Source organism: Trichechus manatus, unplaced genomic scaffold, assembly GCF_000243295.1.
Source record: "Trichechus manatus latirostris isolate Lorelei unplaced genomic scaffold, TriManLat1.0 scaffold00093, whole genome shotgun sequence".
NCBI lineage: Eukaryota > Metazoa > Chordata > Mammalia > Sirenia > Trichechidae > Trichechus > Trichechus manatus.
Window position 1 is genome coordinate 1081465 of NW_004444029.1, and position 19283 is coordinate 1100747.

At 48.1% G+C, this 19283-nt stretch overlaps 1 protein-coding gene across 1 annotated transcript in view; it reads right to left on the reverse strand.

Annotated features, from left to right (window-relative positions):
- The window catches only part of CNTNAP2 (contactin associated protein 2), a 1280693-nt gene that overhangs the window by 114597 nt on the left and 1146813 nt on the right, over positions 1 to 19283 (reverse strand). Inside the window, exon 19 of the mRNA XM_023736915.1 lies at positions 13035 to 13168. Coding sequence (XP_023592683.1) covers positions 13035 to 13168 — 134 coding nt within the window. The remainder of the gene's footprint in view (positions 1 to 13034; positions 13169 to 19283) is intronic.

A 19283-nucleotide genomic window follows, 5' to 3' on the forward strand; every position in this document is an offset into this window, starting at 1 on the left:
TCCTGCAGAGCCCAGGCTGTGCGGGGCCACAGTCGTTCTCCAGAGAGAGGACAGTTCACGTGAGGGGCAGCATGCAGTCCTGCAGAGCCCAGGCTATGCGGGGCCACGTTCGTTCTCCAGAGAGAGGACAGGTTTACATGAGACATGAGCCTGCCTTCAGTTACGTGTCGGTGGGAACAGCCACTCTGACTATTGTACTGAAATAGCTTTGAGAAGACAATCTCTCTGAGTGATTTTTAGTGTAGACAGATATACCAACACAATGCCTCGCATGCTGGACAACATAGAGACTGGGGCCTTATCTTCTCTCAAGAGATGATTTATGCACTTAATGTGTTTGAGGGGATGAGTGACCTCCCCACCCGGGACTTCCAGCTCTGGTGTTCTGGAGATGGAGAGCAGTGGGCGGCTCAGGCCCTGTAGAGACCAGGAGGCACTGCAGCTGCTTTCCCTCCAGCCGTGGGGAATGGGTCGTGGAGCAAACACATTTTTCTGGAGTGGGATGAAGGGCCTGTCTCGCCCTGGAGTGTATAATTCATTTGCAGGTGAAATTGCTTCAGAAAGAAACGAGAAACCTGGACGTGTTGACATATTCATTACGGTCTTTTTGTGTTTCCAATCAGACGGGTTAGGTGGGTAAGAATTTATTTTTCCTTAAGTTCTTCTCTATTATTTCTATGGCTTGCAGAAGGGCACACGTCAGATACCTCTAGTCAAAATAAGTGAGATCACTGCCCCTCCCGCGGAAAGCCCCTCCCTCTCAGAGCTGGTCCCAAAGAAGCAGCTCAAACACCTTCGTTTAGTCTTCTCAGACCCAGGACTCCTTTCTGTTCTTCCGAAGTGTGGGCTTGTACCTCACTGTGCACCTGGTGGGTGTCTGCCTGACCCACGGCCTCGTCTGCGTGACCCGTGGCGGTGTCTGCAGACCCCCTCGTGCAGTGGGCATGCCAGGTGCTGAGCTGTGCAGAGGGGCTGAGCTGCAAGTCAGTGTAGCGGGAGCCTCGCTCTTGAAGACCCTGCGTGTCACAGCACTGGAAGCTGCCACCTTGTTTATTTGCTTTCAGAAAGAAAAAGGGACTGGGGAGGAAGGAGGGAAGCAGGGTAGAATTTTCCTCGGTCAAAGGCTATGCTAGATGTTTTGAGCATTTTTTATGTAACGCACACAAACCCCATTATAATAGGGGGTTTTATTCCCATTTTACAAATAAGGAGACAGAGATTTTGATGGCTTGCCCGAGAACAGAGCTATTAAGTCAAGAGCCTGTCAGTAAGGACCCCTTTCTATCAATGTCTTAGCAGACCAGACCAGACCAGACCAGACCAGACCAGACCAAACCAGACCAAACCAAGCCAAACCAAACACCATGGAGTCGACTCCAACTCACGGTGCTCCCATGTGTGTCAGAATAGAACTGCGCTCCATAGGGTCTTCAATGGCTGATTTTTCCAAAGTAGATTGCCAGGCCTTTCTTCCCAGGAACCTCCAGGTGGACTTGAACCTCCAACCTTTGGGCTAGTACTCGAGCATTTAACCATTTGAACCACCCAGGGACATACTTCTTCATTTGACAGTCCCAGTCCATGGGGGCGTCCTCTCAGACTTGGAGGCCATTCTCAAAGGGGAGGCTGCTCTGTGGCCCTGCCTCTCGGCCGGCCAGCGGCCAGTACTCTCCTCTGTCACGTCCCTTCCTCTTGTGTACAGGTGGGAGGGAACCCGCCCAGTAAAGTCTCTGCTATGACCTAAAGAATGCGTATCTAGGTGTGGACACGTCTCCTTTCCAGGCTATAAACTCCCCGCGGGCAAAACGGAATGAGAGGTCATTGCGCTGGGTTCTTGGTGGTCCTCACATGGTTTCAACATAATGGTAGAGGCCTGAGCCACTGGTAGAGATTTTTGTCTTTTTCAGCAGGATCTTCATCGCACACCTGCACTGCACACCTAGGAGTGTGTCTTTAACATGGGCTGCCCAGTCCTCTAAGTGGGGGCAGCGGTGGCTCAGCGGTAGAATCCTCGCCCTCCATGTGGGAGACCCCGGTTCAATTCCCAGCCAATGCACCTCATGTGCAGCCACCACCCATCTGTCAGTGGAGGCTGTGTGCTGCCAGGATGCTGAACAGGTTTCAGCAGAACTTGCAGACTAAGATGAACTAGGAATTAAGGCCTGGCCATCTACTTCTGAAAATCAGTCAGTGCCAACGCTATGGATCACCATGTCTGATCCAGAACTGATAATGGCGCAGGACCGGGCAGCGTTTCGTTCCATCGTGCGTGGGGTCGCCACGAGTCCGGGGTGGACTCGACGGCAACTCACAACGGCTGTCGCCTAAGCACGGGGTCGTTTGAGTTTGGAGCTGTGAGCCCGTGTGAAGGTGCCGGCTGGGAAAGGAATCGAGGCTCTGGTGTGCGGTATCTTGTTTGTCTTTTTTGGAGACACTTCACCAAAGAGTCTACTCTTAGTTCAGAGCCAAAGAATGCAAATTTGCTAAAATACCCTCCCAAGGGCCACGGACCCATAGTCCAACCTAAAGACAGGCGAGACGTCACGGAAGTGAATGAGGCCGTGGGATTTTTGATGTGTGTCTAATTGTGAATAGGCGTCCGTGGATCCTGGGGGCACAGAAAACGCACCTGATGCATAAACAGACCTAATTAGTTGGGAGTTCCCAACGGACACAGCCCCCTCTGTCCTCTTCCCGACATCTTCTGTGGATTAGACCATCGCACTGACCCAAGGAACCAACAAAATACGTGACTGCTCGCCAGGGAATTAGACACGGTGACCGGGCAGCGTCCCGTGCGAAGAAAGCACTGATAGTCTCGCGGAGAATCCCGACAGCGTGCGTGGGAGCGGAGAGGCTGGAAGTGCAAATGGCTCATCCCATCCCTGCCGTCAGCTCCCTCTGTCAAGTACTCCGGCAGTGCACAACCAAGGCCTGAGTTCATCATCCAGAGGAGATAAAAACTGAATTAGCTAAAGGGAAGAAGTTACTGTACATGGAATTTCAAGAGCAGGGCCCTAGGCTAGCTAGGTCAACTTTCTTTATCTGTTCTGACATTCCTAAAGAGATTCAGTGCTTCTCGATGGTGCTATTTCCTTTAATAAAGGCTGGAACAACCTCTGATATTAAAATTTTCAGGACTGTTTACATCTCTATGCTTTTAGTATGTTCTTTATTGGCAGAGAGTCGAAGGGCAATAAAGGCACACGTTTTCAAATAATACATCTGAGCTTCGGCGTCTAATTTCAGTCCCGGCTCCATGTTACCTCAGAAAAGGACGCTAAGAGAGACGGGAGGCCATGTTCTTGTTTACTTAAAGGACTGAGATGGAACTTTTAGTGGAGTGGAGTGCTTGTGGTGGGAAAATGGCCTGGAAGCTGGACCTCTCAGCTCCTGCTCACTAATACAGGTTAGGGTTTTATGGCCCCAGGAATGACATGGGGTTATTTCTTTTACCTACTGTGTTTTCCCCATTTACAGTATGTTCTTCTGAAGGAGATTATCACCTGATTTGGTATTTCTAAAATGAATATGATTTTTCACAAACTGAACTAGGATATATATCCTGCTGCTTATTTAGCACAAACACTATCCCTGGTGAGTTTTAAAGGCCTTATGCCACTAGTTTTATAAAACTGAGATCATGTTGCTAATACTTCTCTACATATTTTATTGGCTGCCTAACGATACCATACAGAAATCCTGCTGAGCCACTTTCTAAAGTGACTTCCTAACCAGGCTGATGTGTTGGCCTATGAGGAGGGTCCCCCACTGTGAGGAGGGTTCTCCACCATGAGGAGGGTCCTCCACTGTGAGGAGGGTTCTCCACTGTGAGGAGGGTCCTCCACCATGAGGAGAGTTCTCCACTGTAAGGAGGGTCCCTCATCTTGAGGAGGGTCCTCCACTGTGAGGAGAGTACTCCACTGTGAGGAAGGTCTTCCACCATGAGGGGAGTCCTCCACAGTGACGAAGTCCTCCACCATGAGGCGGACCCTCCACAGTGAGGAGGGTCCTCTATAGTGAGGAATGTCCTCCATTGCGAGGAGGGTTCTCCATTGTAAGGAAGGTCCTCCATTGTGAGGAGAATTCTCCACTGTGAAGAAGGTCCTCCATAGTGAGGAGAGTTCTCCACTGTGAAGAGGGCCCTCCATCGTGAGGAGCGTTCTCCATTGTGAGGATAGTTCTCCACTGTGAGGAAGGTGCTCCACTGTCAGGAGAGTCCACCGTGAGGAAGGTCCTCCATTGTGAGGAGAGCTCTCCACTGTGAGGAGGGTCCTCCATAGTGAGGAGGATCCTCCATTGCATCCGTGCAGATGAAGAATCCACGGTCGATGTAAAGCTCGTATGGCGCAGTGCTGAGAGATTGGTGTGGGGTTCGGGCAGGCCTGGGCTTGCACCTCCACTCTCTCTCTTGTTGACTTCTCTATGTCTCTTTCCTCGTCCGTAAAATTGGGGTAGTGGTTTCTGTCTCTTAGGACCTCTATTATGTTAAGCACTGCCTGTAGAGCACTAAGCAAAGGAACTGGCTCACCATATAAGCAAGACATACTGATTGCTTTTACCACCACCACCACCACCACTTCTACAACTGCCTGCTGCAGCTACTACTACTGCTGTTAGTACCACCACCTACTACTACTATTATTACTCCTACAACTACCACTACTATTTCTCCTACTGTTATTACAACTGCCCCCACTATCGTAACTATTATCACTACCACTGTTACTACTACAGCCACTGCTCCTCCCCCTCCTCCTATTGTTACGGCGTGATTACTACAAGGACGACTACTACTATAGTCATGTATTTATTATTACGGCCCTAATAGGGTTTTCCCGTTGGGTTAAGGTGGAATTCCTGGCTTCTTTATTAATAATTTTGAGAATTTTTTTAAACAAGATTCTTCATTGACATCAGCTGATTTTTGGAAGTCAGTTGTCAGACCTTTCTTCCTAGTCCATCTTAGTCTGGAAGCTCTGCTGACATCTGTTAAGCATCATAGCAACACACAAGCCTCCACTGACAGGTGGGAGGTGGCTGTGCCTGAAGTGCACTGGCGGGGACTGAACCAAGGTCTCCCACATGGAAGGTGGGAATTCTGTCACTGGACCATCAGTGTGCCTTGTATGTCCGTAATTGGATTACTTTTCATTTCACTGATTATAAAACAACCTCCAACAGTTTCTGATGTGCACTAAACTACGGGCTGCACAGCACTCAGTATCCCTATTGGATGATGGATCATGGGATGTTACCCACCTCAGAGGTAGTATTTCTTCAGATAACACTGTTTTTCTGAGATGTTGCCAATGGTGAGCTTTTCTTCTTCTACTCATGGGATAAAAAACCCACCCATCGCTGTTGAGTCGATTCCCACTCACAGCGACCCTGTAGGACAGAGTAGAACTTCCCCATAGGGTTTCCAAGGAACAGCTGGTGGATTCGAACTGCTGACCTTTTGGTTAGCAACTGAGCTCTTAACCACTGCTCCACCAGGGCTCCACTCATGGGATAGGGGGATGGTTAAACTTACAAGGTATTCATTTTGCTACCTTTGTTTAACACTATGTTCTCTTTTGGAAAGTACACTCCCCTCACCACCCAACCCCATAATAAGTACTCTTCCCTGCTCTTCACTTGCCAAAGTACTGCCCTTCCTTCAAGACCTTGTAGTTATAGCACTGAACTACTGTATTACTTATTCTACTGATCGTCTTTGATATGAGTAAAAACTAGTGAGCCTACATATACGTTGTGCATGATCTCTCCATCAAATCCTACCAGCTCCAGGGATGGTGCCACCATGTGGAAAAGCTGCTTTCCAACTAGGAACACCTGCTTTGGACCGCCAGGTGAGAGAGAAAAAAAGCTATTTGTATTAACCTGCTGAAATTTTGGGTTTTGCTTGTTATAGCAGCCAATATAACCCCAACTACAACTAAGATGGTGCCTTGGAGTGGGGCCCTGCCTTAGCAGAAACCTGAAGTCTGTGCACCTGCTTTGTGGTCAGGTGGTACCGACCACCTGATACAAACACAGGAGCTGGAAGATGCAGCCCGATATGCCATGAGGCATTTTGGAAAACAGTCACCTCAGGAGCCGGAGACCGAGTAAAGGCCCGCACGACTCTGTAGCTTTAGGAAAAGTGCCCGGAGAGGGCGAGCATGGCCCGTGTGCTTGGTGCTTGTTAGGGCTTGAATTGTGTCCCCAAAATCTGTGCTGTAAATCCTAACACCAGTACCTGCGGTTACAATCGCATTTGGGAATGGGTTTTCTTTGTTATGTTAATAGGCCGTATCCGTGTAGGGAGTGCTTTAAGCCAGTCATTTTTGAGACATAAAAAGAGCACATCAGGCGTAGAGAAACACGTGGAGAAAGGGGACAACAGATGTTGTGTCACATGGTTACCAAGGACCAAAAGTTGAAAGATACAAAGGCCTTCCCCCAGAGCGAGCAGAGAGAGAGCCTTCCCCTAGAGCCGAGACTGGAATTTGGGCGCCTATTCTCCTAAACTGTGAGAGAATAAATTTCTCATTGATAAAGTCACCCCTTGCAGTGTTTCTGTTACAGCAGCCCTAGATAACTAAGACGGTGTGGGGTTAAAGCCACCCGCTGTGGTGTTTGTTACAGCAGCTCTAGAAAACTAAGACAGTGTGGGCGTTATAGGAACCACTGTGGTGTTTCTCTTACAGCAGCTCTAGATACTAAGACAGTGTTGGCGTTACAGCCATCCCGTGGTGTTTCTGTTACAGCAGCTCTAGATAACTAAGATTGTGTGGGCGTTATAGTCACCCCCGTGGTGTTTGTTACAGCAGCTCTAGATAACCAAGATGGTGTGGGTAGTAAAGCCAGCCCTGTGGTGTGTCTGTCACAGCAGCTCTAGGTAACTAAGACAGTGTGGCGTTCCAGTCACCCCCGTGGTGTTTCTGTAGACAGGGCTGCTCCGAGGGGGATGGAACAGCCTGTGTGTTCAGGCTGCTTGCTTAGTACGTCAGTTGGTGGTGCATGATAATCTGGAAACCAGCTGAGGAAAGATTTGTCTACTTTTCAATCGTAAACTAAAGGAAACTGAGAACGAGGGAGAAATCAAACTGCAAAACACTTTGGCCAGCAGAGGTGCACTAAGATTTCTCAGCTCAGTGACTGACTTAGCCCATGGGTGACGCTCCAAGGGAGAGTGTTCCCCAGAGGTCTGGTGGTAGCCGCCATCATCTGAAGAGAGAGGCTGGGCGCTTGGTAGCCAGTGATTAAGTAGGGGTGAGACTACGTTTTTGAGAGAAGCTAGAATGTATTTACTGCACACGAAATGGACTGATTTCATCACTTCTAGAGGTCCATGGTGGTGCAGTGGTTAAGAGCTCGGCTGCTAACCAAAAGGTCAGCAGTTCAAATCCACCAGCTGCTTCTTGGAAACCCGATGGAGCAGTTGTACGCTGTTCTATAGGGTCGCTATGAGTGGGAATTGACTCGACGGCAACGAGTTTTAGAATAACAATAGTAATCATACAGTGAAACGTGTGAGGGCTGGAACTTGACGGGACTGTCTTGTTTTTCTGGGTCTTGCAAGTTTTCCGTCTTTGACAGGGTGCAATCTAACCACTTTTCTATTGCTCGTTTTAGTGGAAAATATTTGAGTTTTTCTCTTTTGACAGGTTTCCGCCTTACACAGGTTCTGGCTTTCTCAGGTTTTACTGTAGTGGTAATAACTATTCTCTGTACTTTTGTGCATCTTTGAACTATTTTACAATAATAATGTTAATATTAGTAATTATTATATCACTTAATTTCTTAACAGCCAGAGGTAACTGCGGATATCCTTCCAGCCGTCTCTATTGTATGATGGTTAAGAGCACGTGTACCCTTTCACTGTGTTGATGTTTTCGCAACTTACTGGTCTCTGACTTGGGGTGAGTTTCATCATGCTTTATGAGTTTTAGTTTCCATATGTCTAAAACAGAGATAATAATGGTGCACATCTTGTAAGGTCTTTGTGAGGATTGTAGGAGAAAGTGCACATTAGCTGCTGAGCATGGCACCTAGAACACAGTTAGAATCAATAAATGGAAGTTAAACAAAAATCCTCACAACTGGACCGATAACATCGTGATAAATGGGGATGGAACTGAAGTTGTCAAGGATTTCATTCTGTGGATCACAATCAACGCCCATGCAAGGAGCAGTCAAGAAGTTAAATGACGTATTGCATTGGGCAGATCTGCAAAAGATCTCGTTAGAGTCTTAAAAAGCAAAGATGTCATTTTGATGACTAAGGTGAACCTGACCCAGGCCTTGGTATTTTTAATCGACTCATATGCATGTGAAAGCTGAACAATGAAAAACGAAGACAGAAGAATTGATGCATTCAAACTGTGGTGTCGGCGAAAAATACTGAATATACTGTGGACTGCCAGAAGAACGAACAAACCAGTCTTAGAAGAAATACAACCAGGATGCTCCTTAGAAGTGAGGATGGTTAGACTTGGGCTTATTTACTTATGGACATGTCAGTGCAGTGGTTAAGAGCTACAGCTGCTCACCAAAAGACTGGCAGTTTGAATCCACCAGGCGCTCCTTGGAAACCCTATGGGGCAGTTCTACTCTGTCCTATAGGGTTGCTATGAGTTGAAATCGACTTGATGGCAACGGGTTTTTTTTTTTTTTTTTTTTGTCATCAGGAAAGATCAATGTCTAGAAAAGGACATCATATTGGTAAAGTATAGGGTCAGCAAAAAAGAGAGAGACCCTCAACGAGATGGACTGACAAAATAGTCACAACAATGGACTCAAACACACCAATGATCATGAAGATGGCGCAGGACCGGGCAATGCTTTGTTCTGTTGTACATAATAAGATTGCCATGAGTTGGCGCCAACTCAAGGGCAACTAACAATAGCAACCAAAACATGTATGTAATACTGCATACGTGGGTCATGCTATGGGCAGCCTTCTATGCCAGCCTACGTATAAAAATAAAAGATTAAAAAATAAAAAGAATGATGTATTAAGAAGGTTTTAGTTCTCTAGAGAAACTGGAATATTTTATCCCTATGGCCTGCGTACTTCTGGCCATGAAGAAGTCGAGAGCCAAATTTATACAAGTGGCTAAGACCCTATCCCTGAGTAATTATGCTCTATTTTCCCCTTGCTTACTTTTTGTTACTTACTTTAATTTCCTATTTCATTTTATACATTCCCTGTAAACCACCTTAGATTCTGCTATGGATTGAATTGTGTACCCCCCCCCACCAAAAAAAATATGTGTCCACTTGTCTAGGCCATGATTCCCAGTATTGTGTGACTGTCCACCATTTTGTCATCTGATGTGATTTTCCTATGTGTTGTAAATCCTGCCTCTATGACGTTAATGAGGCAGGATTAGAGGTAGTTATATTAATGAGGCAGGACTCATTCTAGAAGATTAGATTGTATCTTGAGTCAATCTCTTCCGAGATATAAAAGAGAAAAGCAAGCAGAGACACATGGGGGCCTCAAACCACCAAGAAAGCAGTGCCAGGAGAAGAATTCGTCCTTTGGACCTGGGGTTCCTGTGCTGAGAAGTTTCTAGACCAGGGGAAGATTGATGACAAGGACGTTCCTTCAGAACCAACAGAGAGAGAAAGCCTTCCCCTAGAGCTGGCACCCTGAATTCGGACTTCTAGCCTCCTAGACTGTGACAGAATAAATTTCTCTTTGTTCAAGCCATCCACTTGTGGTATTTCTGTTATACAGCACTAGATAACTAAGATAGGCACAGTAGTTAAGAGCTATGGCTGCTAACCAAAAGCTGGCAGCTGGAATCCACCAGTCTCCTTGGAAACCCTATGGGGCAGTTCTACTCTGTCATATGGGGTCACTATGAATCGGAATGGACTCCACGGCAATGGGTTTTGTTTTATACCTGTGGATGTGTTCTCATTTGGGAACAGGCTTTCTTCGTTACGTTAATGAGGCCGTATCAGTGTAGGGAATGCCTTAAACCTAACCACTTTTGAGACATAAAAAGAGCAGATTAGGTACAAAGCAAGCCAGGTACAGATTAGGCACAGAGATAGATGCCAGGTGGAGATCCCCAAGGAACCGAGGAACACTGGGACTCTAGAAGTGGAGAGAGATGAGCATCTTCCCCCAGAGCTGACAGAGAGAGCCTTCCCCTAGAGCCAGCGTCCTGCATTGGGACTTCTAGCCTTCTAAACTGTAAGAAAATAAATTTCTGTGCGTTAGAGCCAACCACTTGTGGTATTTCTGTTACGGCAGCACCAGGAGACTAAGAAGACCCCTTGTGCAGTGTGGCTGGGAGGAAAGAAGGGAGGAGAAAACCAGGGATGGCGGGGTGGAGGGAGAGAGCAGAAAGGAGCCGTCATGTGAGGTGTGGAGCTGCTAACTGGCGTTTTCATGCGAACTGGCCAAGTGCTTTATGGGAGGCTCTTCTTCAGGTGCCTGCGTGGCTTGTGTGCGCTCCAACACGGTCTCAAGCTGTTCTCCCCAAACACAACTGTGAGTTTTCATAAACGCGCCACGCGAGGGCTGTCCCGGCTCTGGGTTGCTAACTGAATGGTGAGGACCGGTCAGCCCCTCGTTCTCTCTGCCTGTGTCTGGGGGTGCCGGGCAAAGCATCCACCGAGGGAGAAGCACCCCGATTCCCATCGCTGGAGCACGGAGGGTAGGTCAGACAGACCGAGCGTGCTGCACTTGGGTTTTTGGCAGCACAGGTTTCATCCAGGTCACTTTCCCCCTGGTGCTGAACTCTGTTTCGGGCATCCAGTGCTCAGGAAATGCAGAGTAATTGAACGTCGGCTCTCGCCAAGCCCAGGCAGAAAAGTAAACTTGCTTTAAAAGTACTATCCATACTGATAAACATCACTAGTGATCTGATGTTTCAGCAGGTGTCAACGTGCACTGCTCACCTGAATTCCAAAGGCGTCACTCCACGGCACTTCTAAACCCATGTTTGGATTCGCCAAATCTTTGTTCTTCTCTTTGATTACATATTTTAATTTGGAATGATTTAAATCTTTGTCGTTATATTTTATCATAATGGGAGGACACACACATGCTTTATATATGTATTATTCTCAGTGCAACGCAGGCTTATAACAGAAAATAAGGAATAAGCTGGTGGTGGCACCTTCCTGAGTGGCTGCTGAGTCCCTAAGAGTCCTTGCTTGGCTGAATGTGCCGGGGTGGGGTGGGGTAGGGGCACCTTACCTACCCTTGCCCCAGACGTCCACTGTGGGAAATGTCCCCAGAAGTGGGCTTGTAGCTCTGCCCCCCTCCCGCCCATCCACCACCTCCTCTGCAGGTGGCTCCCAAGGGGAGGTAGGGGGACCAGCCCCACAGCTGCGGTGGATCTCCTCTGTTATGCTGGCCTTACAGCCAATTTAGTGCTTTTAACTTCTAATCTTTGCGATGGTGGAATGCCAAAACAAAGAAACAAACCAAAAAAAACCACTTTCCTTGAGAGGCGACAGATTGGGTGGCTTAAAACAAGAGAACGTCTCTAACGGAAAGCGAGTGACCCTATGTTGGTGAAACGGCATGAAGCCTCCAGCGCCCGGGCTGCCTTGCTCTCCTGAACAAGACGTGGGCTGCGGCTGCAGGTGGGCTTCGTTTATCCCACAGGTATCTGGCCTTCCCTGTCTGCGCTGGCCGGGCTGGGATCAGGGGCTCTGCCGGTGGCTGTGAGGAGGCTGGCTCACTCCACGCTGGAGTGTTTGCAGAATAAGCTGGACCTGCAGGGTTGTTCTCCTGGGAGAGATCCTTCCTTACTATGCCGACAGCATCTACTGCTCAGACCACTGGTGAAGTCCACATCCAGTTGTGACTTTGATGTCCATTGATACCCAAACGAGACAGGGGAGGGCGGTCTCTGACCCCCCATGCCGCTGACAAATCAGCATCTATTCCGAATGCCTTCTAGAGACGCCGTGATCCTGATACCCATCCTTGGCTCAGTTCTCGGGGAGGCCTCCCCTTGCAGTGTTTTACCCATGGCGTCTCCCGGCTGGCTTCTCCACTGTAAAGACTGGCGAGTAGGTGTGAGGGGGCAATAAGGGGACTGGAGATACATCCCCAGTGTCATCGTGAAGCACCCTTTGGTGTGCTGAGAGGCCGGGAAGATCTGTGTCTGAGGGTGTCAGGGCAAAGCACCCATGGAGGGAGAAACCACATTGATTCACACTGTGTGGGAGCAGTGTGTGCGGTGACATCACACCCGCCCCGTGTCCGCCCCGACGCCACACCCGCCCCGTGTCCGCCCCGACGCCACACCTTCCCCGTGTCCGCCCCGACGTCACACCCGCCCCGTGTCTGCCATGACGTCACATCTTCCCCCTGTCTGCCATGACGTCACACCCACCCTGTGTCTGCCCTGACATCACACCCTGACATCACACCCGCCCCGTGTCTGCCATGACATCACACCCGCCCCATGTCTGCCCTGACATCACATCTTCCCCGTGTCTGCCATGACATCACACCCGCCCCGTGTCTGCCCTGACACCACACCCGCCCCGTGTCTGCCCTGACATCACATCTTCCCTGTGTCTGCCATGACATCACACCTGCCCCATGTCTGCCATGACATCACACCTGCCCCATGCCTGTCATGACATCACATCTTCCCCATGTCTGCCATGACATCACACCCACCCCGTGTCTGCCATGACATCACACCCGCCACATGTCTGCCCTGACATCACATCTTCCCCGTGTCTGCCATGACATCACACCTGCCCCATGTCTGCCATGACATCACACCTGCCCCATGCCTGTCATGACATCACATCTTCCCCATGTCTGCCATGACATCACACCCACCCCGTGTCTGCCATGACATCACACCCGCCACATGTCTGCCCTGACATCACATCTTCCCCGTGTCTGCCATGACATCACACCTGCCCCATGTCTGTCATGACATCACATCTTCCCCGTGTCTGCCATGACATCACACCCGCCCCGTGTCTGCCCTGACATCACACCTGCCCCAGGTCTGCTGCGACATCACACCCACCCTGTGTGCCGTGCCCACCTGCAGCAGGAGTGTCCTCTCCTGGCGGGTGACATTCAGGCTGTGTGGCTGCCCGTTGGCCATGCTCCTATGGTCCACGTCGATGTTGTAGGGCTCACGGGTGCCGCCCAGGCTGTACCGAATCTGTAAGCTTCCTACAGAGGGAAGAGGAGGGACACCAGGTGACGTCTTTGATCGGAGTCTTATTTTAATGTCACCCCCCTGCCCCCGCCATAGAGGTGTCCACTGAGCTCCACTCCTCCCTGGATGCCCACTGATGCCCCCCCCCATGCCAAATCTGCTTCATCCCTCTGATCTGTGCCCCGGCTGCCCTCGGATTTAAACCTGCCAACGAGCCTTAGTGACACCGCCCTAAAGCTGAAGCGGCAAACGGTGTAAGCGATGGGCGCTGGATTGTGCCTGGAGGGGAGGGGTGAGAACACACTCAATATCAGACAGTGGAGGTGGACCCCCCAAAGTGCTGTGAGACAGAACAGAACCCGGGTGCAGGGTGGTCTCCCCCAAAGTGCTGTGAGATAAAACAGAACCCAGGTGCAGGGTTTGTTAATCTTTACAGAAGCAGACTGCCACATCTTTCTCCCGAAGAGCGGCTGATGGGTTTGAACCGCCGACCTATCAGTTAGCAGCCCAGTGCTTAAGCACTACACCGCCAGGGTTTCTGTCTGGTACATACCGAAAACAGAATCAACAACCTGATGCTGTCAAGTCGGTTCCGACTCACAGCGACCCTACAGGACAGAGTAGAACTGCCCTGTAGGGATTCCAAGGAGCAGCTGGTGGATTCGAACTGCTGACCTTTTGGTTAGCAGCCAAACTCTTAGCCACTGCGACACCAGGGCCCCGTCTGGTACATAGTAGGTGCTTAATAAATATCTATGGAATGAATGCATGGATGCTCTCTCTGCTTCAGTGTGTTCTCCTTCCCAACGTTTTCTTCACAAAGCAAGCAGAGAGATCTTTTCAAAACACACATTTGATTATTTCATGGGTCCATGTCGAGCTGCTCACAGGATCATGAACACGTTCTTACTGGAGCTTCTGACTCCCTGTTGACTGGATTCTGCCTCTTACTTTACTCTCAAGCCATGTCAGTCACTTGTCGCTTCTTACACTCAGGTAACCTTGGACTTTTCCCTAAAACATGCCGTTGTTATTCCTACCCCAGGACCTTTGAACCTGCTCTCTTTCCTCCTGAGGTGCTTCTCTCCCCACCCTTCAGGGTTTTACCCAAATAGCATTAAAAATGATCCGTTGTCTGGGGGAGCAGGAGACGATCAGGCAGTCTGTCCACCTGCAGAAGGCACAAGCCGACTGTTGCGTTTCCTCCCCACTTGGCTTCTGCTGGCATCAGAGAATCACAGCCGCTTTTCTGAAATACACAGCTGTAGCCATGCACCAATCCTCCATTCGTCTCTTCAGGATACACTTACTTGGGGCTCATGCCAAGAGTGCTGGACTCAGCTCTCTAAGGTCTGACTGGGGCTGTCTGTCTGGCCACACGGGTAGAGTCCACTTCCAGTACCCACAGGTGTCCTGACCCCCTAGTAAGGGCCAGGTGCCGTGCCACGTCTGTGGAAACGAAGATAAGTAAGAGGCGGCCTCGCCTTGGAGGACTACGGGTCAGATGCATCGGAAATTATGCAAATGACCCGCTTCCTCTTTGTCCCTGGTCCCGTGTGCTCTCCAGCTCCACAAAAATCAGTACTAAGTTGTTTTCATTGTTTCTCTCTTTTCTGGCTTTCTTGGATGTGGTACATATGATTTAAAATTTCTATAACTGCTTCACTTAAAGGGAACAGGAATTATTTGCTGTGAAAAAAGATGAGTTGGAACTTTATATATAGTGAAGGCCTATAAACAGTAATGGCAATTTTGTTGAGTAATTAAATTTAAATGATATATTTATTCCTTTCAAATAATAGTGACGGGAACCGCTAAGATGATGGGGAGAATATTAATATTTGCCCATTAAGGTAAAATATTATTAGAGCGGAGAGATTCTTCACGTCCTCTTGTGTCCTGTTCATCTGCTGAGTGAATTAAATCATCTCAGGGGCTTCTCTTTCATTGGCTGCAGTGACTAATGAGCCTAACAGATTTAATCGCTCCTAGCAGTTGTCATGACCATCAACACACACTTACTGGAGCACCTATTGTAGGCAGGAGGCGTTGCTGGGAGCTTTTCATCTCTTGGGGAAGACGGCATATTTATAACAAAGATGGATTAACGACACAGTACCCAAGTGCCAAGCAGATGACATTGAGAACAAGTGCGAGGGGGAAGTCGCAGAACGGAGGCAAGGCCGAGCTGCCCGGAAGGAAAGCAGGTCAGACCAGAGAGGACGCTGGAGCGCGTCTGGGTTGAGGGCCCATGGTCCCTAGTGGCTTGGGAAGAGTGAGTTTCTCAGAATGAAGAGTAGGGAATATACACAGCGTCATCCCCGGTGGTTCATGTGTATAACTCACTTGAGTCTCACAGCACTCAATAAGGGAGACACTGTTCTACAGGAGAGGGGACGGAGACATGGAGGGGCACCTGGTCAACCAAGATCACATGACTGGCAAACGGCGGAGGCAGAATCCATCTCAGACCGTCTGGCTCTTCTTGCATGCTCCTACCACTAGCCCCATTACTGGTGGGCCTGGCTGGAGGGCTTCAGGGTGAGAGATTTCTCCTGCTATTCCTCAGGGGAAGGACGCCATTGACGGTTTAATAAGGATGTTGTGTGTGAAGGACACCACCCTGATGTGGTGGGTCAGTTACAGAGGGAGTGGAGGAAGCAGAGAGGTGACTTGGGATGGAGCTTCCCAGCTTCCATGATGGGTAGCGGGGTGCCGGAGCTGGCTCCCCTCAGACCTTAGCTAACCTATGAGAGGCGAAGGGTGATGGAGACATGGCTGGTGGCCTCAAAACACATCACATCCGTCCACCCAGGTGCCACCCAAACGCAGTAACTTTCTGCTATGCCTGATATGAACACCACCGGAGGCCGCTGGATTAGATGTCTGCCCAGGACAGAGGCAGTGGGTGGAATCCATAGGACTTGTTTGTCTGGATGGGCTGCAAGAGGGGAGGATGACAGGCGTTTGTGGAAGACGCCAGCTTTTGCCACAGGTGATTGAGAGGCGGCAGCAGCCAAGTCAGAAGGAGGGGAAGGTCTGGGGAGAGTCGTCCTGGAGAACAGTGGCGATGCCGATTGTTTTTAACATGTCAACTTTGAGGGATGCCAGGATATTTAGTTAAGACTTCCTTGTTTTTCTCCTCATGTTTTGGCATAGTCTTTATTGTTGTTTTTTTCTTGAATAAATTCCTCAACTTCTTTCTAACTTTAAACCCCAATTAATAAAAAATGCAGTATTTCCGTGGGAAAAAGCCAAATTCTCATCAGCAGTTCGAGGATGGCCTTATGATACAAGAAAGAAGCCTCCAGGTTGTGCTTTCCAAATGCACCGAGAGTGTTCTAGAATATTCTAGAGATACCTGCAGCGGAGAGAGTGGTCGAGAGCTTCGGTCCTGGACTCAGACACCTGGTTTAGGAACACCAGCTTTATCCATATCCAGCTGAGTGTGCAATCCACATAACCCTCTGCACCCTGGTCTCGTCATCTGGAGAAAGGCCATAGGATAGTATCGACCTCGTAGAGTTCTGTGGCTCAGAGGAGCTAGTGCACATGAAACATTAAGCATTGTGCTGGACACAAAATGAGCTGCATTCAATGACATCAATCACATGGAGCCAATCAATCAAAAGTCTTATGTGCCGTAAACCCCCACAAACAGATGAGGGCATGTGTGGGCGGTGTGGTCTGTGAGGTCTGAGTCAATCAAACCTTCCTGTGCCATGTTGTTGTTGTTAGGTGCTGTCAAGTTGGTTCTGACTCATAGTGACCCTATATACCACACAACGAAACACTACCCAGTCCTGCGACATGTTCACAATCTTTGTCATGCTTGAGCCCATTGTTGCAGCCCCTGTGTCAATCCATCTCATTGAGGGTCTTCCTTTTTTTCCACTGACGCTGTACTTTACCAAGCATGATGTCCTTCTCCAAGGACTGAAGCCTCCTGACAACACGTCCAAAAGTATGTAAGACATAGTCTTGCCATCCTTGCTTCTAAGGAGCATTCTAGCTGTACTTCTTCCAAGACAGATTTGTTCATTCTTTTGGCAGTCCATGGTGTACTCAGTATTCTTTGCCAACACCACAATTCAAAGGCGTCAGTTCTTCGGTCTTCCTTCTTTTGCATGCATATGATGTGACTGAAAATACCATGGCTTGGGTCAGGTGCACCTTAGTCTTCAAGGTGATGTCTTTGTTTTTCAACACTTTAAAGAGGCCTTCTGCAGCAGATTTGCCCAGTGCAATGCGTCTTTTGATTTCTTGACTGCTGCTTCCATGGGTATTGATTGTGGATCCAAGTAAAATGAAATCTTTGACAATTTCAATCTTTTCTCCATTTATTATGATGTTGCTTATTGGTCCAGTTGTGAGGATTTTTGTTTTCTTTATGTTAAGGTGTAATCCATACTGAAGGTTGTAATCTTTGATCTTTATCAGTAAGTGCTTCAAGTCCTCTTCACTTTCAGCAAGCAAGGTTGCATCATCTGCATAATGCAGGTTGTTAATGAGTCTTCCTCCAATCCTGATGCCCCGTTCTTCTTCATATAGTCCAGCTTCTCGGATTATTTGCTCAGCATACAGATTGAATAGGTATGGTGAAAGGACACAACCCTGACACATACCTTTCCTGATTTTAAACTACACAATATCCCCTTGTTCTGTTCCAACAACTGCCTCTTGATCTATGTACAAGTTCCTAAGGAGCACAATTAAATGTTCTGGAATTCCCATTCTTTGCAATGTTAACCGTAATTTGTTATGATCCACACAGTCGAATGCCTTTGCATAGTCAATAAAACACAGGTAAACATCTTTCTGGTATTCTCTGCTTTCAGCCAAGATCTACCTGACGTCAGCAATGATATCGTGGGTTCCATGTTCTCTTCTGAATCCAGCCTGAATTTCTGGCACTTCCCTGTTGATATACTGCTGCAGCCGCTTTTGACTCATCTTCAGCAAAATTTTACTTGTGTGTGATATTAATGATATTGTTTGGTAATTTCTGCATTCTGTTGGACCACATTTCTTGGGAATAGGCATAAATATAGATCTCTTCCAGTCAGTTGGTCAGGTAGCTGTCTTCCAAATTTCTTGGCATAGATGAGTGAGCACTTTCAGAACCGCATCCATTTGTTGAAACATCTCAGTTGATATTCCATCAATTCCTGAAGCCTTGTTTTTCACCAATGCCTTCAGTGCAGCTTGGATCTCTTCCTTCAGTACCATCGGTACCAGATCATACGTTACCTCTTGAAATGGTTGAATGTTGACCAATTCTTTTTGGTATAATGACTCTGTATTCCTTCCATCTTCTTTTGATGCTTCCTGCGTTGTTTAATATTTTCCCCACAGAATCCTTCAGTATTGCAACTTGAGGCTTGAATTTTTTCTTCAGTTCTTTCAACTTGAGAAATGCTGAGTGTGTTCTTCCCTTTTGGTTTTCTATCTCCAGCTCTTTGCACATATCATTATAATACTTTACTCTGTCTTCTCGAGTTGCCCTTTGAAATTTTCCGTTCAGCTCTTTGGCGTCATCGTTTCTTCCTTTTGCTTTAGCTACTCGAAGTTCAAGAGCAAGTTTCAGAGTCTCTTCTGACATCCATTTTGATCCTTTCTTTCTTTCCTGTCTTTTTAATGACCTCTTGCTTTCTTCATGTATGATATCCTTGATGTCATTCCACAACTTGTCTGGTCTTCAGTCATTAGTGTTCAACATGTCAAATCTGTTCTTGAGATGGTCTCTAAATTCAGGTGGGATATACTTAAAGTCATACTTTGGCTCTCGTGGACTTGTTCTAAGTGTCTTCAGCTTCAGCTTAAACTTACATATGAGCAATTGATGGTCTGTTCCACAGTCGGCCCCTGGACTTGTTCTGACTGATGATATCGAGCTTTTCCATCGTCTCTTTCCACAGATGTAGTCTATTTAAATCCTCTGTATTCCATCTGGCAAGGCCCATGTGTATAGGTGCCGTTTATGTTGGTGAAAAAAGTTATTTGCAATGAAGAAGTCATTGTCTTGCAAAATTCTATCATGTGATCTCGGCATCGTTTCTATCACCAATGCCATATTTTCCAGCTTCTTCTTTGCTTCCAACTTTTGCATTCCAATCACCAGTAATTATC